The sequence below is a fragment of the Strongylocentrotus purpuratus genome, unplaced genomic scaffold (assembly GCF_000002235.5).
Source record: "Strongylocentrotus purpuratus isolate Spur 01 unplaced genomic scaffold, Spur_5.0 spur5_scaffold_14, whole genome shotgun sequence".
NCBI lineage: Eukaryota > Metazoa > Echinodermata > Echinoidea > Camarodonta > Strongylocentrotidae > Strongylocentrotus > Strongylocentrotus purpuratus.
In genome coordinates this window covers 21,021,750-21,044,078 of record NW_022145599.1, presented here as the reverse complement: position 1 = coordinate 21,044,078, position 22,329 = coordinate 21,021,750, and the positions used below count along the sequence as shown (strand labels likewise).

At 38.0% G+C, this 22,329-nt stretch overlaps 1 protein-coding gene across 1 annotated transcript in view; it reads right to left on the bottom strand.

Moving 5' to 3' along the window:
* Window positions 1-2,283: 2,283 nt before the first annotated feature.
* The window catches only part of LOC115923539 (G-protein coupled receptor GRL101-like), a 32,570-nt gene continuing 12,524 nt past the window's right edge, over window positions 2,284-22,329 (bottom strand). The window contains exons 3-16 of the mRNA XM_030984457.1: window positions 18,593-18,815; window positions 17,669-17,791; window positions 17,197-17,307; window positions 16,519-16,690; window positions 15,459-15,530; window positions 12,232-12,303; window positions 10,861-10,932; window positions 10,158-10,229; window positions 9,376-9,447; window positions 8,604-8,678; window positions 7,762-7,833; window positions 7,094-7,171; window positions 3,453-4,254; window positions 2,284-2,596 (exon numbers count right to left, since the gene is read on the bottom strand). Coding sequence (XP_030840317.1) covers window positions 2,318-2,596; window positions 3,453-4,254; window positions 7,094-7,171; window positions 7,762-7,833; window positions 8,604-8,678; window positions 9,376-9,447; window positions 10,158-10,229; window positions 10,861-10,932; window positions 12,232-12,303; window positions 15,459-15,530; window positions 16,519-16,690; window positions 17,197-17,307; window positions 17,669-17,791; window positions 18,593-18,815 — 2,295 coding nt within the window. The 3' untranslated portion in view covers window positions 2,284-2,317. The remainder of the gene's footprint in view (window positions 2,597-3,452; window positions 4,255-7,093; window positions 7,172-7,761; window positions 7,834-8,603; window positions 8,679-9,375; window positions 9,448-10,157; window positions 10,230-10,860; window positions 10,933-12,231; window positions 12,304-15,458; window positions 15,531-16,518; window positions 16,691-17,196; window positions 17,308-17,668; window positions 17,792-18,592; window positions 18,816-22,329) is intronic.

Sequence of the window (22,329 nt, the reverse complement as noted above, 5' to 3'; positions counted from 1 at the left end):
TACAAATGGTAATTATCAGAGGTGAAAATGGGGCACTCACCAGGGATGAAAATGGCACTTATGAGAATGAAAAAGAGGCACTAACAATAAAGGGAAATGTGCATTTGTTGAGAGAAAGGGGCACCGATCAGATTTTAATAGGGGCATTTATTGGAGGTTAAAGGGGGCTTTTATGAAAAGGGGAAGAGGCACTTATAAGAAGGAAAAACACATTTATTATGAAGGAAAAGGGGCACGTGTCAAAATAAAAAGGGGCTGTTATTAGAGATGAAAAGAGCACGTATCAGGAGGAAAGGGGGCACTTGTCAAAATAAAAGGGGCTTTTATTAGAGATTAAAAGAGCACTTATCAGGAGGAAAGGGGGCACTTGTCAACATAAAACGAGAATCTCTCAGAATTTAATAGGGTCATTTACCAGACATGAAAAGGAGCATTTATGAGAAGGGAAAGGGCTCTTTTGTAAATGGGGGCACTTATCATAAGGAAGAGGGGCACTTATTAGAAAGGAAAGGGGGCACATGAGAAAATGTAAAGTGCGCTTATCCGATTTAAAAAGGGGTAGTTATTATTAAAAGGGGAAGGGGCAATTCTGACAAAGGAAAAAAGGCACTTGTCAAAGTAAGAGGGGCACCTCTAAGATTTGAACAGGGCAATTATCAGAGGTGAAGGGGGCGCTTAAAGAAAGTGAAAAGAGGCGCTTCTCGTACCCGAAAAGGGGCACTTACTAGAGATTAAAAAGGGCACTCATGAGAATGGAAAATTGACACTTATTGAAAAGGTAACTGGGCAAAATAAAAGGGGGCACATATTAGAGGTGAAAAGGGAAAGGGGCACTTTTAAAAATTAATAGGGGCACTTATCAAAGTAATAGGGGCACTTTTTATGTAAAAAGGGCGCTTCTTACAAGGTTAAAGGGGCACTTTTCCTATGTAAACAGGGGCACTTTTGGGGTGCTTGAAAAAGTGGGAGGGCACTGTGCCCCCCCCCATGCCCCCCCCCCCCCCGGGCGCGCCGCCTCTGCACACACACACACACACACACAGGCGAGAAAAGGCATTCAGAAACTAACAAACACAACATAAGTTACTATTTGCCAAATGTACGTGATAGTTAACACGGACAACACACAATTGAGAAAATGCATTCAGCACTTGACAAAAACAATATCAGTCATGGCCCTGTCACACCTTGACGATTTAGCCAGCGTATGCCGACGTATCAAAATTCTTTGCATACGTCGGCATACGCTGGCTAAATCGTCTACGTGAAATACTAGGGCCATACTATTTGCCATATTCTCCTAAAGTATTTGGTGTGTATTCAATTACGTCCATAGATGGAATATTTTAAAAATATGCCATACGGGGTGGCATGTTTTTGATCAAGTGATACCTTGGCAGTTACACTGTTGGTCATAATGGCTCCGACCACCAACATAAAGAAATCTTCTATGTGGGCATGCCTTGAACCATAATGCATGGCCCTACAGAGGAATTTTTCCTGTTGGAGACTGGGGGAAAATGCAATGATTTATTGAAAATTTATTGCATTTTCTTTTTTTCTTTTCTTTTTTTTGTGGGGGCGTCGACGTACCCTAGCGCCCGCTGCGTACCGTCATGATTCTTTGGCTAAGCAATGGCCTCATTACTGTGAGCCCCCATGATCAAAACCGTGTCAATTGGCTATATTAGTGCCCTTTTATGAGGCATTAATCCCCATAAAAGTCAGATATGACTTAAGGACGTAGGTCCCCTTGTTGATTAGCATAGTAGCACACACATGCTTTAGCAGTCACACAAAACAAACACTCCCCAATTGTCATTCAATAAAATCTGAGAATGTATACTGTTATCTAGATCTGTTAGGAATAAATCATTGTCAAAATCATTCAATAAATTGGGGGTATAAATAATTATTCCACCATTATGACCAACAGTGTACTTGAATGTCAAGGATTTTTGACAATTTCTAGAAATCAAAGATAACATCTTAAATCTGACCATATTCTTTTAAGACAATAAAAATCAAAACGCGTGTATCTATATGTGCATTTCGTAAATGTATATACAATATTATCTTAAAGACCGTTGATAATAAATCTAAGTAAACTTGCCTCCGTGGATTTCATCTCTTTTCTTATTCTTTTTTATTATAGTTTTGATGTTATTGTTGTTGTTGTTTTTATTGATGCTGTTGAATTTCTTCTTCTTCATCATCTTCTTTTTCTTTTTCTTCTTCTTCTTCTTCTTCTTCTTCTTCTTCTTCCTCTTATTCTTCTTCTTCCTCTTCTTCTTCTTCTTCTTTTTGTTTGTATATATTATTTCTTCGATTCTCGATGGGGCGTGGTCGTCGGCTCGTTGATGATGGTGTACAAGTAGGGATTGATCGAGGAGTTGATGGGGAGTATGAACACCACCAACCAGGCATAGACGTTGGAGGAGATGGTGATGACGTTTGCTTCGATGAGGATACCCAGGATAATGATGGGCATCCAACAGAAGAAGTCCGTGCCGACTATGAAGAGGAGCTTAAGGGCCATCTTGATCTCGTTCGCCGCTTTCCCCTTACGACCGACTTGGCCACGTACATAACGCACCTGGAATACATACATGACAAAGTTTCAAGAAACTGTCTTTTACAATTAAGTATGTGTGTATAAATATATATACAGAGAGAGAGAGAGAGAGAGAGTGCTACTGTAATAACGAAAATTGGAGAAAACAAATCCAGGAAAATACATTTAATTTGGATTTATACGTTTTTTTTTCATTCTGCTCATCATAAGACAAGGTTTCAAGACACGTTCTTGCGTAGGAAGTAATTTAAGACAGAAATCCGAAAATGCAAGGGAACAGATATTTTATCACGTAACTCCTTTTATCTACTGAGCGCAAAACTTGACCCATTCATTGCACAGGGTTATTAAAGGGTGACTGATTTGTAATTTCTTATATAGAAAGTGGATGCTTAAGTTCCTTTAAAGATTGCTCAAAGTATTTCCGTCTTTAGCTTTATGTTTCAAAGTGACCTTTTTGGTCAGAGACAAGTGAAATGATATCCCTCCAATAGTACTCTCTTCATAAAGTCACCCCTATGTGCCTGCGTGAACCTTTAAACAGAATCGGAAGAATAAATGTCTTTTTGGATGTACGCCAATTGCTCCGCGTCAATTTCCTACTCTAACCGAATTCTGAATTACAACCGTGGACACAACACTAAACCTAACCCTGAACATAACCCTAACCCTTACCCTAGACTTAAACCAAAACCAAATTGCAACCCAACCCTATATATCGTTGACAAAATAAAGCCGGAGCAATTGTCGCAGGAGAAAATGTGTGGTCACCATATTTTTAAAGAAATTTAAAGTCATTTAAAGTCGAATACTTTATGATTACAAGATTAATAGGTTTATCGACAGGAACAGAGAAAAACTCAACATAGTCAATTACCCTGAAGAAAATGGCAATGTAGGAGAGAAAGATGACGATGAAACTGATGAGGTTTATACCCAAAAAGACGGCGATGGAAAACTCCCAGGTAGACACGGTGGATGAAGCTACCGTGTTGAAGTTCGCTACGTCATACCGAGACTGTGTATTCTCGTCAAGTTCGGCATACAGGTCAACAGACTTGCGGATGAGTGGCAGGCCAATGCACACGTCACTCAGACTGTACGCGTCGGGGTTGAGGTAGTTAACCAGGATGGAGACGAGACCAAGTAGGAAAGAGAACACCCAGATACAGCCGGTGAGGATGCGTGCTTTGGCGACGGTGATGTGGTACGTACTGAATGGAAAGATGATACAGATGAAGCGGTCGACGGTGAGGAGGGTGAGGAGGAAGACAGATGCCTCGCTGCTCAAGAATGTGATAAAGCCAGCTATCTGGCAGACGATGCTCGATCTCCACTCCTCGGCTCGACCCTCCCAGAAGTACGAATCACCTATGTAGAGATCCATAGTGGCAAGGATGATCATGTAGGTGCCCATCAAGAAGTCGGCAAAGGCCAGATTGGTGATAAAGATTGACTGAATACTGCCCGCTGATGTCGTCTCCTTCCACCGAAGACGCATCAAAATAACGAAGGCGTTGCCTAGCAACGCACTGATACCCAGGATCCACATGAAGATCTTGATGATTAGGTTCTGGAGGAAGGTCTTCCGACAGGTGAAGAGGGGATGAGAGGGTACTCGCTCAACGCATGAGGCTCTCTCTGGTGCGATGCAACAGAACCGGGAGTCATACACCACTCTGTTGGCAATGGATTTCGAAATCGATATCAAGAATGAGATTATATGATGTTAAAAGCAACAAAGTCCTAAGATTATGTTACTATTTCACGATTTCACGATAAGAAGGAGGATTAAACAGACCATTAACCTCGAAAAGTAATTCTCTTTAATTATGTTTAAGATAAAGACTGTACACTATCCTTCGCTCATTCTATTACATGTATAGATTTCGAACAAGTACCAAATACATGTACTTCTAATAATCAAATTTTGAACCTAAGGGTGATTTCATTATCATTACTATGTGACAGACTTTGTACTTTGGAGGGCATTTTGGGGTTATGCACATGCATTTTAAACTCTTGTAATAATACTAAGAAATAAGATAGGACTGGATGCCACGCGCATTTGGTTAGACTAAAAATATAATTTTTGGCTCAAAATTTGAAAGAGCGTCATAAATCGAGATTTTTAATTTTGACCAAATATGTATTACATGAAAAAGACCTTTAATTGATTCAAATTTTATCATGAGTTTAAAGTAATGAACATGTTTAATATACAGTTGCAAGTGTGATATTATATATATAAATTATGGTGTATTGAAACATTAAAGTTTGATTTACTCTTAATATGGGGGTTATGAAAATACCTGTATTTCAAAGGTTTTTACACACCACAAATATGTCCATTAAAACCCTTTTTCTTTATAAACCATATTGTTTATGTTATCATGCCACATACAGGAAAGAAAATGATCAGATAATGTGATGGATTTTTCGTTATGGCAAATGAATTGATTTCTTTATTACAGGTTGCGCAGTTTGAGTGGAAAACAGACTGTACGCGTACCGTATAAGGCATTTTCTCATATTAGCAGTATTTAATAGTACGTGGGCACCTTTTAGAGGGGAAAAGAAGAGAAAGGGGCACTTATTGGAAAGGAAAATAGGCACTTGTCAAAGTAACAGAGGCATTTATAAGAGACTAATAGGGGCAGCTATCGGAGGTGAAAAGGGGCATTAATCAGATTGTGTAAGGGGCACTTATTACCAAAACTAATTGGCACTTAACAGAAGGGAGAGGGTCACTTATTAGAAAAGAAAAAAGGCACGTGTTAAAGTAAAGGGGGCAACCATTAGATTAGAAACGGTGCACTTCTCATACCTAAAAAGGGCACTCAATGGAGAAGAAAAGGGGCAATTATAAAAAAAAGGTCAAAATTGGCATTTATTACAAAGGAAAGGTGGTACTTGTCAACATAAAAGGGGCATCTATCAGACTTAAATTGGGGCAGATAAAAATGGGCGCTAATATGTAATAATCATTAATTTAAAAAACCCATCACTTCAAACTAGTTCTCACTACGTTCTGGAATCGTCCTAGAAAAACCGTAAAACGGGTTGTGGTCGGGGTAGAATATATATTTTTTTTTAAATGTCTATAGTACGATCCTAGTTCATTCCTAAACAGTTCTCTTTACGTTCAACTTGTATGTACCCCGTCCATAGCCAGTTTATATCAAGTTCAGATCGGGGGAAATTTCCCATTTCCAGGCAGTCCAAGCCCGTTCTTAACTAGTTCTAACTCGTTCCCAATACGTCCAAATCCATTGTAACTAGTTTGAAACTTGTTACAACCAGTTTGGTACCCAGTCAACTCGTTCAAAGACAGTTCAACTTGTCTTCATCTCGTTCTTAAAGCGTCCGAACGGGCTCCTAGAGCGTGTGCAATCCCGTCCAGGCCGGGGGCTATACAAACCCAGCGCGTTCTTGCCATTCCTCATTCCCGTTCAACTTCAACGATTCAAGCTGTGCAGTTCAAGACTTTGAAGTGAAGCCAACATCACACCAAACTAGTTTTTAATACGTTCTGGGAAATGTTGCCAAACGGGCTCAAACTGTGTGCGAACGGATTGAACGTAGTAGCAACTTTTTATGATCTGTTTAAGAGCTTCATGGACGGGCTCGGATTGTCTATCCAGAATTTTTCCCGTCCTGCTGTATTTTGTATTTTGTGATATCTCGAACTCATATATGCTCAATAATATAAATTATAATATTCGGGGAACTTTTTATACAAAGCCACCATGGGCTTTTCCTATGTTCTCCAATTTCATTTTAAACTATTGTAATAACTGACCATTCCTTGTATGTATAATTATATACTTGTATGTTTATTTGCATTTGCTGTGTTTTTTTATGGAAATGAAATAAACAAACGAACTTGAAGTGACAACGTCCTTAAAACGAGATGGGCGTACTGCGAACGGAATTGCCGTACTTCGATCGTACTATGAACATGTTACAACGTGACATTTATGTCTTCATCTGCACAGCCTAAAATATTGAACGGGAATAAGGAATGGCAGAAACGCGCTGGGTTTGTATAGCCCTCGAGCAAGGACGGTGTGATGGGGGCTTTAGGCACAAGGCTATCAAAGTTACCTTGGGTTACCCACTCGTTAACAACGGCGGACTCGGGATTTTCCAAAAAGGGGGAACGGCGGAGCGAACGTGTGTTCAAATTTGCACTGCCCATATTGGTTATTTCGGTGGAAACACATTCTCTCACTCACCCGTTGCTCTCCCCCCCCCCTTGTATTTTATGAGGCCATCAAGGATGGGTGGCTGCCCTGTCGGCCCCCACCTGGATCCACCACTGTATAATGACATCGTTTCAGTGTTACAAATTGTGTGTTTGCTTTCTCGTAGCAGAATATATTGACAATTAAAGAGTGAAATTATTTAAACCAATAATGCTAAATTAACCGAATACAAAGCTTTAGTGCGAAAATGTTTAATGCTAAGGTTGAGGTTTAATTTATCGTCTTGTAAGAATTGATTAAAAAAACTTACAATGCAAGCAGGTTCTCCAATCCCTGAAATATCTCCGGGAAAAGCTGGATACGTTTCGTCGTAGTGGACATAATATGTCTGTAAGTTTTGAATGACAAGCAAACGAGAATAATTAGAATAAAACAAGACAAAGGAGGAACGAACAAAAATTGATTTACGGCTAGAACCATTCAAATCACCATAATATAAGGCTCAAAACGCTGTGCAGTTCAGCTTATCGACACATCTTTCTGACACATCAATTTTTCTGTCAAAATTTTCTATTTTTAATCTAGTGTGCTCGATAATCTCTAAACTCACAGTGACAGCTCGATCCAAAAAGCGCTGTTAGTGATCTGAATTCATACAACTTTGAAAAGCTTAGCTTGAACAGTGCAGTCTAATACACACGTAATTATAATATTGAAAGGAGATAATACTTAATAGATGTATTGAGCGGTGTTACCAAAACATAAATCAAATGGATGAAACTAAACCTTAGAGATATAAATCACAAAATTCTAGCGGCGAATTTCCAAATTTAGTCACCAATTGTCACAATACACACTCTCATCATTAGTACAAGTCATGCTGGTAATTTCCCACGGTGATGTTAGTAGTAATCATCTTGTAAAAAGTAAAGTGATGGTGGAAATGGGCTTTCATATAAATGTAAGGAGTGTACTTACAGGTCATCGAGTCGAGTTAGACCGTCGAAAGTACCGGGGGCGATGGAATGAAGAGGATTATCACGAAAGGAGCTGCAGGGGCATGGAAACGAAGACAATAACAATTATCAGTAAGTTAAGGAATTAAAGAAAAGCGTTGGAAGACGTCATTAGAGGTCTCTGCAGGGGTAAACTAATAGTAATAATGAGATGGAGAGACATGAAATCATGAAACGACCAACAGGGACAGGAGGTTTACATACACTGACCTACACGAATTCTACTAGAGTTAAATTCAAACCGATGTATTTTGTTGATTATTTCTATTTTATGACTAATGTTACTGATTGATATTGTCATTTCCTTATAGTGTTTTTCCCCAGTACAACGTGGCAACTAAACATTCTAAATTTCTTTAGACACCTTTCCATGCTTGTACTGACTGATTGACATTTATTTCAAATTACTTCTTTCTTCCACTTCCACATTGCTTCTCTTTTGTATTTTACTAAAAAGCGGAAATCCATTTCGATGACAATGATAATCTGGATGATAATAATATAAAAAATATATAACAACAAGAACAATAATAATAATAATAATATAAACAATAATCACAATAATGATATCAAAATAGATAATAACAATAACAACAATGATATTAACAATAATCATAATGATAAAAATAATGAAAATAATAAAAGTAACGATTATATAAACAATAAGTTTATAAAAACAGATTAATTATGGAAATTATTTCTAAAGCGCCCCAAGAAATTCTCTTCTGCTTAAAACTACTATGATCAATTAAATGAAAACAACGTGCTCTCAGTTTTGATTTTTATTTGTTTGTTAATACTTACACTATCTTGAGGTGTTTTTCTATTCCTTCAAATACGGAACTATTCACACTTTCAATATGGTTTTTAGGCATTACCCTGAAAGAAAGAAAAATCATCGAAATTCAACTCATCATATTTATAGTATCCTGATAAAACTGAAATTACTGTACATGTTAAAATTCGAAATAATTAAAAGAGGAGAAGATATAATGTACAGGTATATCCTTTGATGTCCGCTGGACAATTAAGGAATGTGTATGTGAATGTGTATCTTATATTAATTGTTTTATTTTTTACAAAAGAACATTGAGTATATATATACTCGATGTTCTTTTATGAAAAATATATTATTTATATATATATATATTGGATGCAGTGTGCTTTTAATGCTAATCTTGAGCTCTGGTATGGGAATCATATTTGAGAGAAAATTACTGTGATTTATTCTGGATTGTTTTTTCCTGCAGTAGCTTGGTCGTTTGACCCAGTGAAATAAAAACAAAGGCACGAAACCTTACTGGGCACCATCTTCGATAAAAACCACAACTCCAATTTGCACATAGTGACTTGTGTTATGCACATGGTGTCGGGCCCACTACCAGATTTCCTTAACTTTGCCTGCTCATAACTCAGCCACTATACATTTTCTACCAACATTTTTTGGCACATGTTATTTATTTGAAATCTTGAACATTTAATGTAAGTTTCATTGGATTCTGTGATAATTTATTTTCTATACTTTCTATACCAGAAAACAAGTTAAATCTTTAATATAAAAATGCAGAAAACTTACAGGCGCTCCATGGAACTGCAATCTTTAAATGTACCTGGGCGAATCTCGGATAGCTGGTTGTAACCGAGGTCACTGGAATATGTACAAAATAATAATTATTCGATAAAATTGAATGTGACGACGGTGACCCAATAATGAACGCAGTAGATCTGACCACGATATATTTTTATTCGGGTTGTCATATACTTAAAACAAAGGATGCCCCCTTCTCTTAAACTTGCGTGTAAGATGATTTTTTGTTTTTTTTTGTTTTTGGGGGGTCGCCCAATTGACATTCACATGCTAGCTTTCAAACACAAGAATGATTTATGAAAGGGGAATTTTCATGGCAACTTTAACAAATAGGAAAGGTGATTAAAAACACTGCCGGCAGTAATTGAGAAAAAAATTGTATATCTGAAAGATATTGAACGTATTTTCCTTCACAGAGAATTGCAAACATTACGTTTTGTGTGACTTGTTGATCTAAAAGCCAGTGCTGTTTTGGGAATTATGATGATCATTACTTCACGAGAGCATCTGCAAGGTTGCGTCACCGTTACCGTTCAACTCCCCCAGGCCTACGACTACAACCCTCTACCCCAACCATTCACTCCTCCAAAACTGCAACTGTATTTCTTCCGCAGATTACTACGCTGGACAGCTGCCGTGACAAAGCAAAAAAAAAATATTTGGCAATTAGTGTTTTCGCGCAAGACTATAGTCAAGGGTTTAATTTCCCCGGGTATATGATTATTTAATTCGGGATGTTTCGAAAATCACTGATCTATTTATATACTTACATGAAAAAGAGACGACCAAGATCTGTGAAGCACCCCTCGTCTAAACGCATTATCAGATTATAATCTAAGTATCTATTTTGGGAGAAATATGAAATACACCGTACATTAACATCTTAATTTTGGTGCTTGCCTGAATCTTGGATGCAGAATCTCCATTGAGTTCAATATCATACAACAGAGAAACAATTCGGTATGACTATAATCCAGCAATCGGGATTTTAAAATAATATCAATCTATACAAGGCGTGTCATGGCTTTGTTAGATTCTTTAAATTTGATTAGATTCAAACGGTCTGTATATTTTCCTTAAATTCATGACACTCATACTCCTTCGAAGTTATGAATTCAATGTAAGTTATGTTTTATATGACTATTTGTAAAAGAAATTGAATGAATTAATGAAAGAATAACAATAAAAGAAGACTATATGATGTCCCTTTAATTTTCGAACATTAGCTTCATATCCGGTTGGGTGTAAAATCATTTGATGAGGATAATTTTGTAACCATAAAGGCCCGAATTCACAAAGTCCTTGTAGACAAAACCTAGGTTTATATGCGTTATAGACGCGTTTTGACGCTTTTCAGACCAAGGTTTGTTTGAACCATGGTCAGAAACGCATCGAAATGCGTCATATGACGCACATAAACCTAGGTCTACAAACCTCCTTTGTGAATTCGGTCCAATTTGTCGGTTTACTTACAGGAGCCTCAGGTTGACTAGTCCTGTAAACGTGCCATTCTCTAGATACGTCAGACTGTTGTTGATTGCAACACTGCATTTACAACGAGGAAAGACATGGGACAAAGATTGTGAAGATCTAATATAACATATAACGTATTTATTATATTATGTGTATGCTACTAAAAGGCATTTTGTATTTTCCCCAAAGAGTGTTATGTAAAACGCATTTTTAAAAATAGGGAGACATATGGGTAACTAATTATTCTTTTCACGCCTAAGCTAGATTCTTTTTCCTAATATTTTTTAGTTTTCTAGTGCTTTGATACACTGTTTGTGAAAGACTTCAGCAAACTAATTTACCATTTTCTCATTAAAGTATTCATTCGCATAATGATTCATTCATTCAAAGTTTTCGAAAGGGAAATAAACACTAGGCAAAACCGTTCTTTCAAAAATTGAATTTAAATGCACTTTTGCAATGTCCCACAAGGGCCTTATACACACACACACAATCAAAACATGTTTACATAAGTGGCTAACTGCTCTTCTCACATACAATGCTATAATAATTAGCTTGAAGTGTAATAGCATTGCATTTAAGACTTTTCAGTCAAATGCATTTAGAAAAGATTGACAGCGATGCACTTTTCTTCGTTGTTACGTAAGCAAACAATTAACCACTAGCTTCAACCAAAACGCAATTTCTCATTATATGATATACACGAAATGCAAGTAATTAAGCTCAATGGGATCACTTAAAGGTAAACACCAGTTTCGGAAAAGCCCTCCTCTCAAAAAATGAAATGGAAGCTCTTATTACCAATCGTGTGAAAGAATGTGTTTTGACTAATACGTGATCATACAAATTTTGCCGAAAAACCGCTTACTATTTGATATTTTTGGTAAATTATTATATCTATTTGGGCCTGGTAGATATAACGCACGTGTCTTGCACGAGTGATGTAGTCTTATATATATCTTTCTGTATACAGTGCCTTTAACTTTACCAAGACTGGTCCAAATTTCTTATCATTTTGATGATTCCAGAACCTTGCAGTTCACACCAATACTTATATGCTAGATGATCAACCTTTTCTGATCGATTCCACAACGTTTCTTTCACAATGCAATCGCATGACCAGAACTGATCTTTATCTTTAACTATACAATACCACAGAAGTGTCAATCGAGTTATTGTTTCAACTATTTATTCTGCCATAGTAATGACTGAACTGAAATGTTAATGAAATAAAATTTAGAGCTCTTTTATTACACGAATAGTTAAAAAAAAGACTATACGTGGTACATTACAAAACTTATGTGGAATTTTAAAAAAGAAAGATGATAATGAATTTACAGTTCTTTGAAATTCGAATCATACAAAGCTTACATTTTCCACAGGCGCGAAAGTTTGCGGAAAACCCCTGGCGGCAGTCTTTCTAACTGGCATGAAGAGATGTCTCTGAAAAATATAATAAAATTATCTGAGTTATTGTTATGAAATTCCTTTAAAAGCAATCCTCTAGTCCCAATATTAACTAAGATTTTAGAGGATTTATGCGGCGGGAAAAATTATATTTTATTGAAACTGAAATTCATTCGTTCCTCCTAAAGTATTTTGTCTTAAAACTGTCAGGAATACGATCGAAAGAACTTTCGTAAAATCAACGATTCCAATAGCCTTGAGCGTCACCTCTTAAAAGTGCATACACAAATACTTAATCTGAACATGATTTCTAAAGGTTTTAGAAAACTACATGGGGTATGGACTATGTTGCGTGTTAACTAGTAATCCCACATAATTCCCTTTTTTAATTAAACTACTAAAAAGCAGTATCCCTCCAGACAAGAAAACACTTAATAAATGATCACATCCAGACAAATTGATTATGGTTAAAAACTGGTTCTATATTCTATAATTTCACATAAGATACAATGATTACAGAATTATCAGAAACCTCTTCTGTCTATCTCAACAGTGACAGACAATTAAACTATCACTAGGCCCTTGGTAGTTACTATTAATAATCAAACATAGATAACTTCCAACAGCACATTAATGTAAAGGAGACTCAACTTAGTCACTATGGTATTAATGATTACCGCTGAATACAAGTCTCGAAATATCAGGAGTCTAGCTGTTCAGTACAACTTAAAACAGTACTAAAACAAGTCAGTTAAATATCATTCACACTGCATGAATAATAACAGTCAAGAAAATACTACTCAAATCTAAGCTAGACAGCGTTTAGATTTACTTACATAGGCACGAAATATTGTGGTTCAAGAAACCGCTAAACAAATCTCTACTTGTGTATGTGTACGGAATGCACAACACGAGAATACAACAATATATCGGTGGATCTAGACTATAGCAGATCTAGATCAGTAGACCAGGCATAGGCCTAGAACTAGTGCAATTATAAACATGTAAAATATGTGTTAGTAAGCGTACGCACTCAACAACAGGCACTCAGTCAGTCAAAATAAGGCCTCACAATGATAAACAATGCAAAGCATAAATCACAATATAATTAACGTTACGTGAGTCATTGGAGTTGAATTCAAAGTAGATCTTCTTCAAGTTCTAGGTAGATGTAGAAACTAGCTAGTCGAAAACAGTGGTCGACGAGCTGGTTGTCGATCGCGTAGGATATACAGACGATGATCGACGCTAGGTGAATACCACGATGATGAAGACGATGTTGAAGACAACGATGATGACAACAATGATGAAGACGACGCTGGTGAAGACAGCGATGATGAAGTCGACGATGAAGACGACGCTGGTGAAGACATCGATGATGAAGTCGACGATGAAGACGACGATGGTGAAGACAGCGATGATGAAGTCGACGATGAAGACGACGCTGGTGAAGACAGCGATGATGAAGACAACGGTGATGAAGACAACGATGATGAATCAGTTAACAGATGAATACAATGATGATGCAGTCAATGTCAATAGATCAACTTCAGTGACTTGCGATGCAGGTCGAAGAATCAAATGTCGAGACAATATATATGAAGTCGATGATAAAAGGTTGTCAAACAATAATGCAGGTGAGAAAAACGTTAGATCATATTAAATGTTCTATTCTCACTGCTGGTGAATTAAAGTGTCGTCAATGTTGAACATCGAGAGAGTCAAAATATATCTTGCAAAACGTACAAGATGTAAATAGGTGAGCACGTCCACCGGGAATGGTCCGGGGACGTAGCAGTTCAATCCTCGTTGGATACAATTTTCTAGGTACAAATATCAACACAATAACAGCATGTGTGTATACCAATATTAAAACAGCTCACTGATTCCCGCACAGGAAAATCAGAAGAGCGCCAATCAACTACAGCGCGATTGGTTCAAAACAAGCGCACATGTATGTTAATAAGGCACGTGATCTAAATACTTATGAATAAATACGCGTACATCTATGTTAATTAGTCATGTGATCAAAATACTAATGAATAAACATCGTTATATAATAAATCGAGTTAAAACCAGTTCTGAGGACATGGCGTAATACCAAATCCTCGAACTCTCAATGACTTCTAAAGCGGCCATTTTGGATTAAAAACACAATATGTATACCAGTGAATTATAAATGAATGCACTGTAACATTTGTCGCTACATTAACCCCCCTACTAGACCCGAGCTTGCGTAAGCTCCGAGGGGCGAAAATACACAATTAAAAATATAAAGGAAACATATGTACAAAATACATTAATATACATGAAAATAACCACTATTTATGCGACACGTTCAATGTAGTGAACCTGAACGTACCTTTGCGGCCAGTGGACGTGGCGGCCTGAACGTGTGACACGCGCAGCAGGTTGCGATTTCACCAGAGCAGGAGCAGGCGTAGGAGCAGGTGCAGGAGCAGGCGCAGAAGTTGCGCGAAGTGCTGTGCGCAGAGGGGAGGAGACGGTAGGCTCTCCCTCTAGAGGCACGTCAGCCGCGGTAGTCCTAGCCGAAACGCTTTCCAAAAATGCGGGTTTCAGTCGATCAATGCTTACAGAAATATGCTTGCCCTTTTGCTCAATAACGAAAAACTTCGGGTTTCGTTTGAGAACCTTGAACGGACCCAAATACGGAGGCTGTAATGGCTTACGGACAGCATCGATACGCAAGAAAATATGCGTACAAGTATGTTAATTAGTCATGTGATCAAAATACTAATGAATAAACATCGTTATATAATAAATCGAGTTAAAACCAGTTCTGAGGACATGGCGTAATACCAAATCCTCGAACTCTCAATGACTTCTAAAGCGGCCATTTTGGATTAAAAACACAATATGTATACCAGTGAATTATAAATGAATGCACTGTAACATTTGTCGCTACAAGGTAATGAAATAATGTATTGAAATTGCTCATGAAAGTCTGTCTGATATATTTTTCAGGTACTTTTCCTAATTAATTATTTATTGTATGTTTGTAATTTTAAAAGACAGTAGCTTATTTCATGACCATATCATTATTTCAAATAGTGCTTGTAATATGTTTCAGCTCTTTTCATTATCCGCAAAATAGAGCTTTAATATTCTTACAAAATAAATATATACAGTAATATATTATCCATATTCTTAATATTTCTCTGAATACTTACAGAGTATGTAGGTTCCTCATTCCGTCAAACATACTTATATTCAACTCCATGACTGGTAATCCATTTAGATTTCTAGAATGAAATATGAAATTCGATTGAGAGGATTCAATAATATAATGTATGGTCTTAAGAAAGTTAATCTCCATTTTGGGATTATATTTTGTCTGTTAAAGTTATTTATATGAATGAGAAAATTCAAGATTGTAGGACCTTTACTAAATAAAGACGGTTCTATATGAATGATGATGAGGTGTGCCTTTGGGGGATTCTCTTTTACAGCACCTTCAACCCGCTTTTTATATAATTTCTTAATTGTTCCCCCTTTGAATTAATAACTTTTCTCTCTAAATCTCTCAAAAACAGAAAGTACACAATTTAGTAATTTTTCTCATATAATATATTCTGAACCATATTATAATAACAATGAATAACATGTAAACAGTTCTTAGTAATTTTGCTTGAAATTGTTATTATATCTTTGCTAATGAGCAGACAAAATAAAACTGATACAAACAAACAAGATAAATTGACCCCAAAGACAAGATTTTCATCCATTCGCTTAAATGTGTAAAGTGCGAATATGAAAACATCCGAACACGATATATATAGGCAATAAAAAGGGATATTGAGTTGGGTTAATTCCTTGAAAGTATATGCTATGCTGTGAATTTCATGTACGTACATGAAATACTGGACAATCCTGAAGATGCATTATGTTCAGATACCCTATATATTCACCCACAATAAATGTCCAGTTCCTTCTTCTGTTGTCTTTTACACGCACACGCACACGCACGCGCACAGAATACTTAATTAGTATATTCTTCTGATCATTTCAGTTCCTTACCCCATCCCCCTCCCCCATCACGCACTCACAGACATGCAAAAACGCACAAACACTGCTTTATTAATAAAATTCTGATCAATGTGCCTCATCACGCGCACACACACACACACACACACACACACAGTAATTGGCCAGATTATAATTCTGATCAAGTGCCCTTCACATGATACTTGAACACAGTCCAATGCCCCTCGTCTTGATTAATTTACTCACAATAGTGTGGCCTTTGGTGCAACATTCTGCAAGGATTGTCCAAACCAGGGTTCTGTGCCATTTACCCAGAAAGGGTTCCACTGGGGACCACTGCATGCCGATGGAACGGGTCCATGTCGATCATTGTACGACGATTCACCACAAGAATAGCCCTCGGGACATTTCAAGGTGTCTAGATCATTAAAAGAATGGTAAAATTCCTTTAAATCCTTCATTTTAAATATAAATGTTTCTTTTGACAATATAATTTTTTTTTAACTGTGTGTTAATTTCAATTTAGGAAATTTAGTTTTGATTTCTTGGGCATTGTTATTTGTCAAAGCCTATAAATTTATGAGAAAAAAAATCTTCTTTTATATTTGCATTCAGGACTGATGACACAGACATCGACTGCGAGTGTGGAACATCCGTGCAATCTATGGCACACTTATCGGATATGCCCACTCCTAGATGACAAATGCTGCCTGGAAGACCTAGTGGCAGCAAATGAGCAGGCTCTTCAGTTTGCAAGAGCTTGGCAGAACATTTGAGCTCAGATGATGGCCACGAAAGAAGAAGTTTGACAATGCGTCCATTTTTTTGTGTGCGGGGCTTTATAGAAGTTCATTTACGATTAAATTGCTCAAATATCACACTAGAAGTATCGAAAAGCATAATTGATCTTATTAAGTCTCTTACCACACTGTTCTTCGTCATCAGATAGAGGACAGTCACTCCATCCATCGCACTGTCTGCTGGGAAGGATACAAATAGCACTCCCGCGGCACTGGAAAGAATCCGGGTCGCATGCTGCAGGAAAATCATTTTGGCGACTTTTTAAGGTTAAATATCACTAAATAACTGATTAGTCCCATCATTATTTCGATAATTGAAACATGGATGTTATCATTTTTTACTTAGGGGGAGGGGGAGAATAGCGTCGTACACGTCCTACTAATTAATCTAATATTTGTCGATCCCCCCCCCCCCCTCGTCACAAAAAGTACATCCAAACCTAGTATCCAATCCAATCCATGGTGGATTTCATGTAGTTTTCTTAAAATCTCACTCTTTTGCAAAAGCCTTGAAAGTCGTTTTGTGATCGTAAAGTAAAGCTATGAGGATTCTTTTTTTTAAACGAAAATTAAAAAAAACGAAGATGGGGGATTACCTCCACAATCGACCTCGTCTGAGAAATCATGACAGTCGACAATCCCGTCACAACGAGCCTCGTTTCGAATGGTCTCAATCCCTGAAGCGCACTTGAATGCATCATCGAAGAGCTGGCCTGTGACTGGAAAAGTCCACAAATGAGAAAGAGAGGGAGAGAGAGAGAGAGAGAGAAAAAAAATTAAGACAGACAGATGGATGGAGAAATGGTTTGCTGTACGAGAAAAAAGGATTAAAGAGATCTAGTGTATGCTCGGGGCGCTTGTAGGAATTAATTTGTATGAGAGTTTGTGTGGGTGTGAAAGAATGGAAAGAGACAGAGAGAGAGAGAGAGAGAGAGAAGGGTTCTTTTAACCGCTTTGCTTTTGTAGTTTTAATTAAATATAAAAACAGTAAACGCAAATTTTTCACGAAGCAAACTCCAGTGTAGCAGCAAAGATTTGCCTTCATTAACGAAGAAGTTATTGATTTTAATTCAAAGGAGGGAAAAGATGTTAGTTTTATTTTTAATTATGCACTTTTCACTATTTAAAACAGCTTTGTTGGAAAAGAATTTAAAAAGAAAAGAACAAAACAGAGACTTCTTCATAGTTTGTTTTACCTATGGAATTATCGTTTACAGATAGAAGAAAATATTAGAAACCCATGTATATCCCTCCAGAAATGGAGGCAAATGCTAAAAATGTGAAGATGTTTATATTATTATCAGGAAATAAAGAAGACCAGAATTTGGTGTTTTACAAAAACAAAAAAATTAACGAAGAAGGTAAAGGTGTGATGGAAATTGATATACACTTTGTTCATATTTTTTTCATTTTCTCAAATCTGCCCACCGCATTTTAGCCAGTACTTTCCCCTTTCTGAAGCGTGCTGCCTTCTATGAATTATAATTGGTGCAGAATATAAATTCAGATATACAACAAACCATTTGCATCGTAAAATCGAATGTCCAATGAGAAGCCACCCCGCTCTTGGACAAGATCAGTGCAAAACGAAATAGTGGTGAGTCCCCCGGGTAGACAAAGAGACGTCAGATTTCCACTGACCAATGGGATGCGAGTTAAACTGGTGTCGTGTGCAGCAGAGTGGGTCAAGGTCAACGTGTCCCAAGGATGCTCGATGTCCAGGTAGTTAATGAAGATTATAATCTGCGTGAAAATGTTTTGAAATGGATATTTGAATTATGGTTTAGATGATCGCAAGATTTTTTCGAAAATTCAACCTTCGGAGATCGTAATATCCCTGTATACTTCACGTATCAAAATGTGCGAATATGTCAATGGCACGGCACATAATCTGAACACAATTTCTACAGGCAATATACCCGGGAAATATCCCAGGATATTGAACACATCTAGCCCTATTCCTAACACCGATCCTATCCCTTATCAGTAGTATTAGTAGTTGTTGTTGTAGTAGTAGTAGGAGTAGCTGTTATAGTAGTAGTAGTAGTAGTAGTAGTAGTAGTAGTAGTAGTAGTAGTAGCAGCAGCAGTAGCCACTTGATATTTTAGTTGTAGTAGTTGTCATACTTGCAGAAGTTTTACTCTGGGGTATCACATCCAAAGCATCTTATAATGACAGTTGTCAATAGTGGCATCCCTTCACCTTAAAACAGACATCTTTTCAAGTTCTCCGGCTGTATTAGTCAGTTATCACTTTAAATGAACTAGAAATTATGCTCATTTACTACAGTGCCAAATTGAAAAACCCATAATTAAAGCTACACAAAAAAAAACATATACAATGCGTCACAGAAAAAATTAAATCGAAAATTATCGATGTTTTATCATAACTTAACCACAATTATGATTAATGAATGACATATTTGTAAAGCTTAAGTCCTCTTCTTTTATTTGATACAACTCATATGGTGCATTTTTTCACGCATGAGTGATTCAAAACAATTAGAAGAGAGAGTACCAAAAAGTCATTTTGGCGGGCGCGCGGCGGTATCTGAATTTCAAAGAAAAAAATCGTATTTCTAGAAAGTTCATTTTCTACCCTTAACACCTCAATCGGGAAAAATGAGATAGGAATAACAAAGTTCTGTTTGTTTAAAGTAATGCTTGCATTTCAATAATTTGATTAAACGAATTCGTTTTCACTGGCTGCCTGCGGTAGCAACAAACAGAGTTGATAAAAGACTTAACTTCGTTTCCCTACGATCAGCCATGCATCAAGCACCAAAAAGAAATTACTTTCATGTCTCTCATTGGCTCAATCACAACCGAGTACATATTTTAGCCATAACCACTAAAATCTAAATTAAACAAAAATAAGGCGAAGTGCAGAGAAGGGAGTGGGTGCGAGAAAGACAACTTCGCACAGAGAAGATCCGTCGTGATCGACCACACGTTCAGTTATTAGTAGTTCATACTCGCACGGCCGGTTTAATATGTTCAGTGGCGGATCCAGGGGGGCCGAAACGGCCGCGGCCCCCCCTATTGGCGGCGCAAAAAAAAGGAAGAAAAAAAAGAGGAAGAAAAGAAGAGAAAAAAAGAAAGGAGAAGAGGAGAAAAAAAGGAGAAGAGAAAAGAAAGGAGAAGAGAAAGGAAAAAGAAAAGAAAAGAAAATAGAAGAGAAAAGATAAATAAAAAGCCCCCCCCCCCCCCCCTCCCTCCAACTCCGGGGTCGGAGGGACCGAATTTGTGTTCCCTAAATTTCCGATAAAGAGTTACTTTTCACGAAACAAAGTCCGGCCCGCAATACACAAAAATCCGGCCCGTACTGACTTTACACACCGGAGACAGAGGGGTGCTTCCAAAGAGAGGGAACATACATGTGCGTACCCTAGATAACACTGAGAGGGTGAGGGGGGGTGGGGAAAAGAAAAGTCGGTGAGAAAGGGGGAAAAGCAAGGAAATGGCGCTAAGTGACAGTAACGACAAATATGGGAAAACTGAAATCGGGAGATTTGGGGACATTCCAGAAGGCTCATTGGCAAACGTTATTGAATAGAGGGGGGGCCGGGCCGGGCCGGCCGCATAAAATCTCGAGCCGCGGATTCAAAGTTAAACGTTAAGAACAGTCCCTGCGGTCATCACTCTTTAGTGAGAAATTTGAAAAGGGCAAAATATTTTGGATGTCTTTTAAATAGAAGTTATATACTCAACAGTCAAATTTTAAATTAACGGTAAGGCCGCTTCACAACTCTTATTTTGCCCTTCATTTGGATTCAGCTCGTATCGACTCGCTTGTGATTGTATTAGAACTCATGTTGGTAGTAATCATGGACAGGGGCGGCGATCCTGGGCCCGATATGGGGACAAGTCTCCCAGGAAATTTAGAAATATAGCTAGAAATAAATATAGCGGAAAGAACGTACATATCGGGCTTAGGGATTTTTTAGAATGCATAATTTCAGCATTCAACATTGCAAAATCTCGCTTGGTCGCTACGCCCCGGCCCCGGCCCCGGCCCCGGCCCTCGCCCGATAACACAAAATTATGACGCTCCCGGCCGTGATTTATCCATGGTAGGTGTAATATAGAATGGTACAACGAATCGTCTTCTTTCTCCAATAATTTAATGAAATGTCAAAGCTTCCGCGCATCGCTCGGGAGGGGGGCAACTGAATTCAGACAAGGATTAGGAGTCGAGAATGGTAAAACGAATCATCTTCTTTCTCTAATAATTTAATGAAACGTCAACGTTTCCGCGCTTCGATCGGGGGGGGGGGGGCGGGCGGGAACTCAATTCAGACAAGGATTAAGAGTCGAGAACGGTACAACGAATCGTCTTCTTTCTCTAATGATCTAATGAAACGTCAAAGCTTCCGCGCTTCGCGCGAGAATTGGGGGGGGGGGGAAACTCAATTCAGACAAGGATAAAGAGTCGATGACGGTGCAACGAATCATCTTCTTTCTCTAATAATTTAATGAAACGTTAACGTTTCAGCGCTTCGCGTGGGAGGGGAAAAACTGAATTCAAAGAAGGATAATAATTTAATAAACCGTCAAAGCTTACGCGCTACGCGCGGGCAAGGGAAAACTTAATTCAGACAAGGATTAAGAGTCGAGAATGATAAAATGATTCGTCTTCTTCCTCTAATAATTTAATAAACCGTCAAAGCTTACGCGCTACGCGCGGCCAAGGAAAAACTTAGTTTAGACAAGGATAAAGAGTCGATGACGGTACAACGAATCATCTTCTTTCTCTAATACTTTAATGAAACGTCAACGTTTCCGCGCTTCGCGCGGGAGGGGGGAGGGGGCGGGAACTCAATTCAGACGAGGATTAAGAGTCGAGAACGTTACAACGAATCGTCTTCTCTCTCTAATAATTAAATGAAACGTCAAAGCCTCCGCGCTTCGAGCGGGAGGGGGGGGAACTCAATTCAGACAAGGATAAAGAGTCGATGACGGTACAACGAATCATCTTCTTTCTCTAATAATTTAATGAAACGTCAACGTTTCCGCGCTTCGCGTGGGAGGGGGAAACTGAATACACCCAAGGATTAAGAGTCGAGAATGGTACGAAGAATCGTCTCCTTTTCCATATAATTTAATTAAACGTCAAAGCTTCAGCGCTACGCGCTGGAGGGGGGGGGGACGGGAACTTAATTCAGACAAGGATTAAGAGTCGAGAATGGTACAAAGAATCGTCTCCTTTTCCTTATAATTAATTAAACGTCAAAGCTTCAGCGCTACGCGTGGGAGGG